At 47.4% G+C, this 10,522-nt stretch overlaps 1 protein-coding gene across 1 annotated transcript; it reads left to right on the forward strand.

The window, feature by feature from the left end:
* Window positions 1-3,052: 3,052 nt before the first annotated feature.
* LOC108645141 lies at window positions 3,053-10,316 on the forward strand. The gene is made up of 8 exons (XM_031893266.1): window positions 3,053-3,303; window positions 4,901-5,023; window positions 5,381-5,540; window positions 5,653-5,796; window positions 6,280-6,414; window positions 6,672-6,944; window positions 8,618-8,743; window positions 9,928-10,316. Exons 2-8 carry the CDS (start codon window positions 4,917-4,919, stop codon window positions 10,162-10,164), a joined length of 1,182 nt encoding a protein of 393 aa, XP_031749126.1. The 5' UTR covers window positions 3,053-3,303; window positions 4,901-4,916; the 3' UTR covers window positions 10,165-10,316.
* Window positions 10,317-10,522: the final 206 nt, after the last annotated feature.

Below are 10,522 nucleotides of genomic sequence, written 5' to 3' on the forward strand. Positions count from 1 at the left end.
ACTGCCACTGGGGCTGCCATCCCCCGTTGTGGCCCCCACATCACCAACGGGACCCATACTGCTCACCCAAACCCCTTACCCCCTCCGAGTGTGCATCCATTATCCTTATTTTCTGCGCAGTGATTGGGTGAGGGAGATCAGCTGGGGGGGGGTCAAATTTTGGGTGGGCAGGGCCCACAAGGGCCGGGGCCCACAGGGTCTTTACCAGGTGCCCCTCTGGCTCAGTCCAACCCTGAACTTTAATGAACACCATGTGGAATAATTTCTGGCCCCCACTGCAGAAAGTACGGGGCGCAACTGGGACTGCTTTGATTTCAAGAGGGTGGCATATAGGGCGGGGGGTTTTATTTAGGGGTGAGGGTAAACAACCATTCACATGTCCCAATAGCAGCCAATCCCACGCCTTCAAATTGCACGGCAGTTAGAAAACTCTATTCCAATGTCAAACATGACTGGGTTTCATCCAACTAAAACACATGTACTTGCCCTAGTACTTGCCCTTGTACTTGCCCCTGCTATTCACACAGTTCCCTCCGCCCCCGCCGATATATTTGTGTGTGTGTCCCGCCCCTCCGACACTTCCTCTGCACCGGTTCCTACTCACTTCAGTCTGGTTTGACGAGTCTGAGTTATTGTGGAAATTCCCAGGGCAGGTTTTTCTCCCTGAATAGCATTGTATGGACATAATATCTGAGCACCTCAGGCTTGTGTCAATATGCAGGGATGGTTATAGGTCTGGGCAAGGACTAGTCCCCCACCCCTAGCCAACACTTCTTGGCAAGTTCAGATTTGATCAAACCCACAGAGCCGAACAGAATCCCAACCCTAAAAGTTATGTGATGTTAAAGCTCCTCAGATGTGAAGGCCACACATGTCTTTTAAAGCATCCAATGGGCCCCATTGCTTATGGTTGGACAACTGGTGGGTGATAAAACAACAGATACTGGATTTATTGGTGGGACTTGGTGGTAGAGATGTTACAGATCTTGATTTTTTCAAATTGTTCAACCTCAGATAGGAGAGCCCTTACAGACAGTCGTACTCACTCAGTGGTCACAGCCCCAATGTCCTCCAAGGTGCAGTCTAAGGAATTATTCTCCACTCACACTTGAGTTCCTACACTAATGGACCTTACAATGTCTCTAGTCCTTCTACTGAGCATAAGGTCCACCAGGGAGAGTAGAAGGACTAGAAACATTGTAAGGTCCATTAGTGTAGGAACTCAAGTGTGAGTGGAGAATAATTCCTTAGACTGCACCTTGGAGGACAATGAGGCTTTGACCAATGGGGCTGTTTACCCCAATGTATAGCTAGCCACTTGGTTTCTTCCCTTCCCAATAATAGCTAGCCACTTGGTTTCTTCCCTCCATTCAGAGAGACCTCTACCTCAATGGGCTTCACTAAGTCCTGGAATTATCCACCCTCCCCCATTAGTATATTTCAAGAGGCCTAACATGGTTATCCCAACCTTAACTGCCACTAGGAGGAAACCAAAAACCAACCACGTACCAGTGTAGCCCTTTGGTCAGGCTGCTAAGCTTCAAATAGGTGTGCTGTGTGCTATCCTAAATGCACCTTGAAGCCCAGCTTGAAGGTCATTTAGGCTAATTTGCTGTCCTAGATATTTTTGAACAATTATCTGTTAGTTATTAATTAGCAGCTATTTATATCGGCACTTTACTGAGATTATACACCATCGACATCTGGCTCATAGGGATTCCCCTGTACTAAGCACAATTCAGCAGGAACAGCCCCCTAAGTTTGCTCATAGCCTGTACAGAGAGATACCATAAAACTATGGCACATAGGGATTCCCCTGTACTAAGCACAATTCAGCAGGAACAGCCCCCTAAGTTTGCTCATAGCCTGTACAGAGAGATACCATAAAACTATGGCACATAGGAATTCCCCTGTACTAAGCACAATTCAGCAGGAACAGCCCCCTGGGTTTGCTCATAGCCTGTACAGAGAGATACCATAAAACTATGGCACATAGGGATTCCCCTGTACTAAGCACAATTCAGCAGGAACAGCCCCCTAAGTTTGCTCATAGCCTGTACAGAGAGATACCATAAAACTATGGCACATAGGGATTCCCCTGTACTAAGCACAATTCAGCAGGAACAGCCCCCTAAGTTTGCTCATAGCCTGTACAGAGAGATACCATAAAACTATGGCACATAGGAATTCCCCTGTACTAAGCACAATTCAGCAGGAACAGCCCCCTGGGTTTGCTCATAGCCTGTACAGAGAGATACCATAAAACTATGGCACATAGGGATTCCCCTGTACTAAGCACAATTCAGCAGGAACAGCCCCCTAAGTTTGCTCATAGCCTGTACAGAGAGATACCATAAAACTATGGCACATAGGGATTCCCCTGTACTAAGCACAATTCAGCAGGAACAGCCCCCTAAGTTTGCTCATAGCCTGTACAGAGCGATACCATAAAACTATGGCACATAGGGATTCCCCTGTACTAAGCACAATTCAGCAGGAACAGCCCCCTAAGTTTGCTCATAGCCTGTACAGAGAGATACCATAAAACTATGGCACATAGGAATTCCCCTGTACTAAGCACAATTCAGCAGGAACAGCCCCCTGGGTTTGCTCATAGCCTGTACAGAGAGATACCATAAAACTATGGCACATAGGGATTCCCCTGTACTAAGCACAATTCAGCAGGAACAGCCCCCTGGGTTTGCTCATAGCCTGTACAGAGAGATACCATAAAACTATGGCACATAGGGATTCCCCTGTACTAAGCACAATTCAGCAGGAACAGCCCCCTGGGTTTGCTCATAGCCCAGGTAGAGCTGATCACAAGTGTTTGAAAGATCTTTATAAAACCCAGGGAAACCCTGACACAAATATCACTGAAATCATAAATATTTCCTTTCCAATGCAAAAAAAATTTTTTTTTTCAAATGTCAGCGACTGCCGCTTTATCTGTTGCCATTTAACCTCCCCCCACGTCTTTAATAGAAGAGGTAATTTCCCATGTGACGAAAAAAACCCAGCTGACTGCATTCTCTGGGGCTAAAGATTTCCAGAGCTCACTTCCTGCTAGAGACTGAGAAAGGGAAGGGACTGCATGTGACAGAGAGAGACAGACGCTGAGAGAGACGCCACCGGAGGGGCTGCCTGGGAGAACTACAAAAAGAGACGGTGACTGAGACTGGAAGGGACAGCGGAGGGCAATGAGACAGGACTTACAGAAGAGCAGAAGGTACAACACTATGTAATTACATAAAGGAGACAGCCAGGGAGGAAAGAAGACTGTCTGTGCAGCGTCTCATCCAGGTGAGTCTCTCTAAGGTAGATTAAACCGGCAACAAGTCTCCTACTGTCATATTACTGTCGTTAGCTCATTGCCCTCTGTCTGTTGTTGAACTAAAACTCCCAGTAGATGGAGCCCAAGTACAGAAGCAGATTTAGACCTAGACTAGACTCAGACCTAGACCAAGACCTAGACTAGACTCAGACCTAGACCGAGACTAGACTCAGACCTAGACTCAGACCTAGACCAAGACCTAGACTAGACTCAGACCTAGACCTAGACTAGACTCAGACCTAGACTCAGACCTAGACTCAAACCTAGACTCAGACCTAAACCTAGACCAAGACCTAGACCAAGACCTAGTCCTAGTCAGGGGCTGCATTGTGCAGCTATGTGGGTCTAGCACATTTACAGCCAGGTTCTTTAGGTTTAAAATGGATCATCTACTGGGATTGGGCTCCAACAGAACAGCAGGGGGGGCTAAATATATTTGGCTATGAGTGTTGGCAGCTCCCAGGGGCAGGCCAAGCCGACTGGGTGCCCTAGGTAACTCCTCCCCCTCCGTGTGTGTGTACAGTGCAATTGCGGGGAGGGGGGTCATAGCCCCTCTGGGCAATGAAAAGTGCCCGGGGCAATGACAGGGGAGTGCAAACAAGGGGTAGGCAGAAAATGTATCTGTGTTCCCCGCCCCCATTGCACCCTAGGCAGGTTCCTCTTCTACCTACCCCTAGTTCTTGCCCTGCCAGCTCCTACCTGGGACCATCCAAGGGCAGGTACTCAGAGTAGGGCAACCCTAGTTACCCTGGAGGCGGAGCAATAACAAAGGGGGTGTGATCAGGCAATCTGTGGGGCTGCTGTAAGATGCCATAGACACTATTATGTGCCATAGTCTCTATTGGGCCCCTATGTAGGATCTATTTTGAATGCCAGTCCAGACATGGGTGTGATTTGGGTTGTAAAGTTAGAATGAAAGAGGGGGGTATGAGTTTGGGGGAAGGGGTGGGTCCAACCTTTGTTACTGAGCCAATCAATCAAATGATCGTAAACCAGTTACGATAAAGGCTCCAGTGATACCAAAATGGAGAAGTACAGGGGCCACTGGCCCAACTGTCATTGTATTTATCTTCTCCACGGCCCAGTCCAACCCTGCCCAAGCCAACTTCTCCTTTGGCTACTATGTACATGATATAGACCAGCAACTCCACAAGGGGGCAATATGGGAGGTTCTGGTTCCAAGTGATTGCTCCATATGTACAATCATGTACTAAACTTCCGCATCCAACGCAATAAACCACAAGCTTCTTCTACTTCCCATCATGTCTACTGACCCCTACTGACTCCTTGTGTGACTCATGAAACCACTCTCACTTCCCTGTAGTATCAGCCAGTTACTGGGTCACAACCTAAATCCCCTGTGTACATCCCAAGCCCCCCCGGGGTAAATCTCTCAACCCCAGGGAACAGCCACACCTTGAGGACCCTATAAGAGATCCCATAAGGCTTGGCCTCCTAGGAGACCCTGGAGTGTTGGGTTCAAAGGACATCTTCAAGAAAGGTTGAAGGCAACGTCTTCTTTTTCCCATTGTGCCTCACTGTCACTTTTATCTGTGTAACTGCCAGGCATCTGGGGCCAATTATGGAGAGCGACATCCTAGATTATTCCCTTTCCGAACTGGATGATGTGGACAAGGACTTTGAATCGGACTGGATCGGAAATGGAGAGTCTCCTTATGAAATGGACCAGTGAGTGTTGAGGGAGGGAACGTGAGCCAATGAGAAGATCTGGATCAATGGAATCAGTGGCCATGTTTAATCCATAGATGATTAAGAAGGTTCTATGGGCAGTTACCCTTGAAATGAATGTTTGGTGGGGGCGTATTTATAAACATTGGAGAGAAACATGTTGCCCATAACAACCAATCAGATTTTTGCTTTCGTTTTCAAAGTTGTAGGTGACCATTAAAATCTAATTGCTGATTGGTGACGTTTGTCTCCAATGGTAATAAATACACCCCTGAGAGATCTTAGTAGACAGTGTTAATGTCACCATATAAGCTTCATTTGATTGGCCAATCACTTTCTCCTCCCCGGCGTATGCAGGGTTCATGGCACCGCCCCTGAGGTTCCCCTGGCAGGGGATAGGCTGGATTCCGAGGGTCAGAGGACTGTGATTACGGAGAGTATGTCTGTCACTGAGTCCGACGAGGAGAAACTCCAACTGCTGAACAAGAACACGGAGCTGCGCCGACTCAACGCAGAGGTGGCTCCCTGTCTGTGTGCAATGCCCAGGCCTCTGTATGAAACTGTGTTTGCAGCAGTCCTGCCCTGCTTTATGGCTGGGATCAATATCAATATCTAATTTTCCTTTGCAGCTGATGAAACTGAATCAACAATGGGATGAGATTTATCGCTCCACCACGCAGAACCTGCAGCACACAGCGCGGGCCCTGCAGAGCGAGGCGCACAGCCTGAGGCAGCACATTGACAAGCTCAGTGTGAAGCTGGAACATGAACAGGTGACTATGGGCCCAGTTGGCCAACTTATCTCCCTGGTTCCAAGGATCTAGGCAGTTTGGCCAGTAGATGTGTTTGTGCCTCCTTGGGGGGTAATGGGTCACTCAAACAGAAGAAACCAAGGGGCACAAACACAAATCTACTGGCCAAGCTGCCTAGATCCTTGGAACCAGGCAGATAAGTTGGCCAACTGGGCCTTGTATGATGTAGACCTTGATATTCTCAGACTATTGCAGATGTCCCCCATGTAGAAAATGGTATGGCTCATTTGTTAACACTTTAATAACATTATTGCTGGATAAACAATCCATGCAGCTATCGGATTGGTTACCAGTGAGTTATCCACGTGTGGCAATAGGCCAATTGCATTGGGTGATGGACCCTATGGTTTCTGCTCATGTAGAAGGTCCAAGACAGTTGCCCCTGGGCCCAACCATGAGAAAGAAGGGGGCGACTAGTTGCCAATGTCTCTGATTTCTTCACAGCACAAACGGGAGTTCTACGAGAGTTCGCTGCTTCAGGAGATGAAGAGGAACCAGAAGCTTCAGGAAGACGTTCGGCGCCTGGAGAGGGCTCTGCACTACAAGGTCCTATCCCAGCAGCAGCCGGGGCCCCACAGTGTAAGCAGCTCAGCATCTCCTGGAACCTCAGGGGCATTGGGGCATATTGGCATTGGTGCATATTGGCATTGGTGCATATTGGCATTGGTGCATATTGGTGGTATGACGTGGTCCCATCAATCTATGGAAGCCTCTCTCCTACACCAGCAAATGTGTAGAAAGAGCTACAGAGCCCCACCTAGTGCCAGGGGCCGGTATTGCAGATATGGTGACCTGTTAATGTAACTATCGTGTATCTCTTTCTTATTCCCCACCAGGCTGCCAGTATCTCCAGAGCCCACAGCCAATCAGATCTTTCCAGTGCCACCCACACTGCCTTCATGCCGCCACACCCCACCTATAAAAGGAGCCCGTCTCAGCCCGAAGATAAAATAGGGCAGGTTTCCAAAAGTCACAAACCTGCAAGAAACACACAGTCTACGAGCAACATCTCCCGGGGCCACAACAGTCTCGGCCTGAGCCTGGAAATCACCGACACCGAGCAGGATGTCAATCAGCTGAAGGACCAGCTCAAAGCTCTGAAATGTCAGGTACGAGACACCTTCAGCTCTACTGCCTGATACCATTGTGTAGTAATGATGTCATCAATACCTGTGTGATATCATGTGGGCTCCTAGCAACATGTAGAACCTTCCCAGAGGCTATTATCCCCCCACTGCTACTATAGGCACCATCTCTCCCTACTATACCTGCTATCCCACAGCCCCAGTCCCTTCCCAGAGGCTATTATCCCACTGCTACTATAGGCACCATCTCTCCCTACTATACCTGCTATCCCACAGCCCCAGTCCCTTCCCAGAGGCTATTATCCCCCCACTGCTACTATAGGCACCATCTCTCCCTACTATACCTGCTATCCCACAGCCCCAGTCCCTTCCCAGAGGCTATTATCCCCCACTGCTACTATAGGCACCATCTCTCCCTACTATACCTACTATCCCACAGCCCCAGTCCCTTCCCAGAGGCTATTATCCCCCCACTGCTACTATAGGCACCATCTCTCCCTACTATACCTGCTATCCCACAGCCCCAGTCCCTTCCCAGAGGCTATTATCCCCCCACTGCTACTATAGGCACCATCTCTCCCTACTATACCTGCTATCCCACAGCCCCAGTCCCTTCCCAGAGGCTATTATCCCCCCACTGCTACTATAGGCACCATCTCTCCCTACTATACCTGCTATCCCACAGCCCCAGTCCCTTCCCAGAGGCTATTATCCCCCCACTGCTACTATAGGCACCATCTCTCCCTACTATACCTGCTATCCCACAGCCCCAGTCCCTTCCCAGAGGTTATTATCCCCCCACTGCTACTATAGGCACCATCTCTCCCTACTATACCTGCTATCCCACAGCCCCAGTCCCTTCCCAGAGGCTATTATCCCCCCACTGCTACTATAGGCACCATCTCTCCCTACTATACCTGCTATCCCACAGCCCCAGTCCCTTCCCAGAGGCTATTATCCCCCCACTGCTACTATAGGCACCATCTCTCCCTACTATACCTGCTATCCCACAGCCCCAGCCCCTTCCCAGAGGCTATTATCCCCCCACTGCTACTATAGGCACCATCTCTCCCTACTATACCTGCTATCCCACAGCCCCAGTCCCTTCCCAGAGGCTATTATCCCCCCACTGCTACTATAGGCACCATCTCTCCCTACTATACCTGCTATCCCACAGCCCCAGTCCCTTCCCAGAGGCTATTATCCCCCCACTGCTACTATAGGCACCATCTCTCCCTACTATACCTGCTATCCCACAGCCCCAGTCCCTTCCCAGAGGTTATTATCCCCCCACTGCTACTATAGGCACCATCTCTCCCTACTATACCTGCTATCCCACAGCCCCAGTCCCTTCCCAGAGGCTATTATCCCCCCACTGCTACTATAGGCACCATCTCTCCCTACTATACCTGCTATCCCACAGCCCCAGTCCCTTCCCAGAGGCTATTATCCCCCCACTGCTACTATAGGCACCATCTCTCCCTACTATACCTGCTATCCCACAGCCCCAGTCCCTTCCCAGAGGCTATTATCCCCCCACTGCTACTATAGGCACCATCTCTCCCTACTATACCTGCTATCCCACAGCCACATACATATGGTCTATGAATAAAGTGCTCTCGGTTTGTTATGGAGGTACAGAGAGAATTAGTTGCACACTCACACACAGACACAACTGCTCTTGCCCCCCCACACAGACAGAGATATACGCAGCCGATTACAAGACGGAACACTCAGACCGCGAGAGAATGAAAACAGAGAATAACAAGTTGAGGCAAAAGGAGAAGGAAATGAGGGAGCAGATGCTGATCCTGCAGGAACAGGTAGGGGGCGCATTTGTGACATTTGACACTGACATTTCATCTATCATTTATCTATCTATCTATCTCTATCTGTCTGTCTGTCTATCTATTATCTATTCATCGGTCTGTCTATATCTATCTATCTATCATCTATATATCTGTCTGTCTATCTATCTGTCTATCTATCTGTCTATTATTTATGTCTGTCTGTCTGTCATATATCTCTCTATCTATCTCTGTCTGTCTATCTGTCTGTCTGTCTGTTATCTATGCATTTGTCTGTCTATATCTATCTATCTCTGTCTGTCTGTCTATCTATTATCTATGTCTGTCTGTCTGTCATCTATCTCTCTATCTATCTATCTATCTGTCTGTCTGTCTGTCTATCTATCTCTGTCTATCTATCTGTCTATCTATTATCTATGTCTGTCTGTCTGTCTATCTATCTATTATCTATTCATCGGTCTGTCTATATCTATCTATCTATCATCTATATATCTGTCTGTCTATCTATCTATTATTTATGTCTGTCTGTCTGTCATATATCTCTCTATCTATCTCTGTCTGTCTATCTGTCTGTCTGTCTATTATCTATGCATTTGTCTGTCTATATCTATCTATCTCTGTCTGTCTGTCTATCTATTATCTATGTCTGTCTGTCTGTCTGTCATCTATCTCTCTATCTATCTATCTGTCTGTCTGTCTGTCTATCTATCTCTGTCTATCTATCTATCTGTCTATCTATTATCTATGTCTGTCTGTCTGTCTATCTATCTATTATCTATTCATCTGTCTGTCTATATCTATCTATCATCTATCTATCTATTTATCTGTCTGTCTATCTATCTGTCTATTATTTATGTCTGTCTGTCATTTATCTCTCTATCTATCTCTGTCTGTCTATCTGTCTATTATCTATGCATTTGTCTGTCTATATCTATCTATCTGACTATCTATCTATCTATCTCTGTCTGTCTATCTATTATCTATGTCTGTCTGTCATCTATCTATCTATCTATCTATCTATCTGTCTGTCTGTCTGTCTGTCTATCTATTATCTATGTCTGTCTGTCTATCTATCTATTTATTATCTATTAATCTGTCTGTCTATATCTATCTATCTATCATCTATCTATCTATCTATCTATCTCTCTCTGTATCTCTGTATGTATGTGGGAGTATAATGGCTGGCTCTCCCCCTGTAGCTGAAGGTATACGAGGATGATTTCCGGAAGGAGCGCTCGGATAAGCAGGTGCTGCAGCGGCTCCTGAAGACGCGGGGTTCGGCCCGGGACCCAGTACTGGTGCATCGCTGCAATACCGGGAGCCAAGCTAAGGGGGCGCTATCGGGCGATACTGTATCTGGCACCAGGGGAAACAGAAGGGAGCAGAGGGGGGCGGATGGGGAGGGGCAGCAGTCACAGTACTGTATAGGGTACTAGGGGGGGCTATTATTTTTTGCCTAATTTATAGAGTAAATACAGTATATAAATATATATTGGTACAAGGTGATCCCTTATGTCTAATATTATTACATAGCGGCCTCAGTGAAACTGTTGGCAAAGATATAATAAACTTCTTTTTTTTTAAATTTTACTTTTTATTTCCCCTTTGGGAATCATAAAATTTCATAGAATGATCCCGGAGACAATCAGAAAGGAGATCTCACCATCAGCAAAGGAAGGGTGTTGTTACTGCAAGGGCAGGCAGGTTATGGGATACTACAGGGAAGAAGGAAGCGCCCCCTAGTGTACATTATATATATACTATACCAGTCTGAGGGAGTTTATAACAACCCCG

The sequence above is a fragment of the Xenopus tropicalis genome, chromosome 9 (assembly GCF_000004195.4).
Source record: "Xenopus tropicalis strain Nigerian chromosome 9, UCB_Xtro_10.0, whole genome shotgun sequence".
Lineage (NCBI taxonomy): Eukaryota > Metazoa > Chordata > Amphibia > Anura > Pipidae > Xenopus > Xenopus tropicalis.

Excerpts from the sequence above, each read along its gene's own strand:
- LOC108645141 (XM_031893266.1), top strand. The coding sequence starts at position 4,917 with ATGGAGAGCGACATCCTAGATTATTCCCTTTCCGAACTGGATGATGTG. Across the intron at positions 5,797-6,279 it reads TGAAGCTGGAACATGAACAG|CACAAACGGGAGTTCTACGA; the intron begins GTGACTATGGGC and ends ATTTCTTCACAG. Across the intron at positions 6,945-8,617 it reads TCAAAGCTCTGAAATGTCAG|ACAGAGATATACGCAGCCGA; the intron begins GTACGAGACACC and ends CCCCCCACACAG.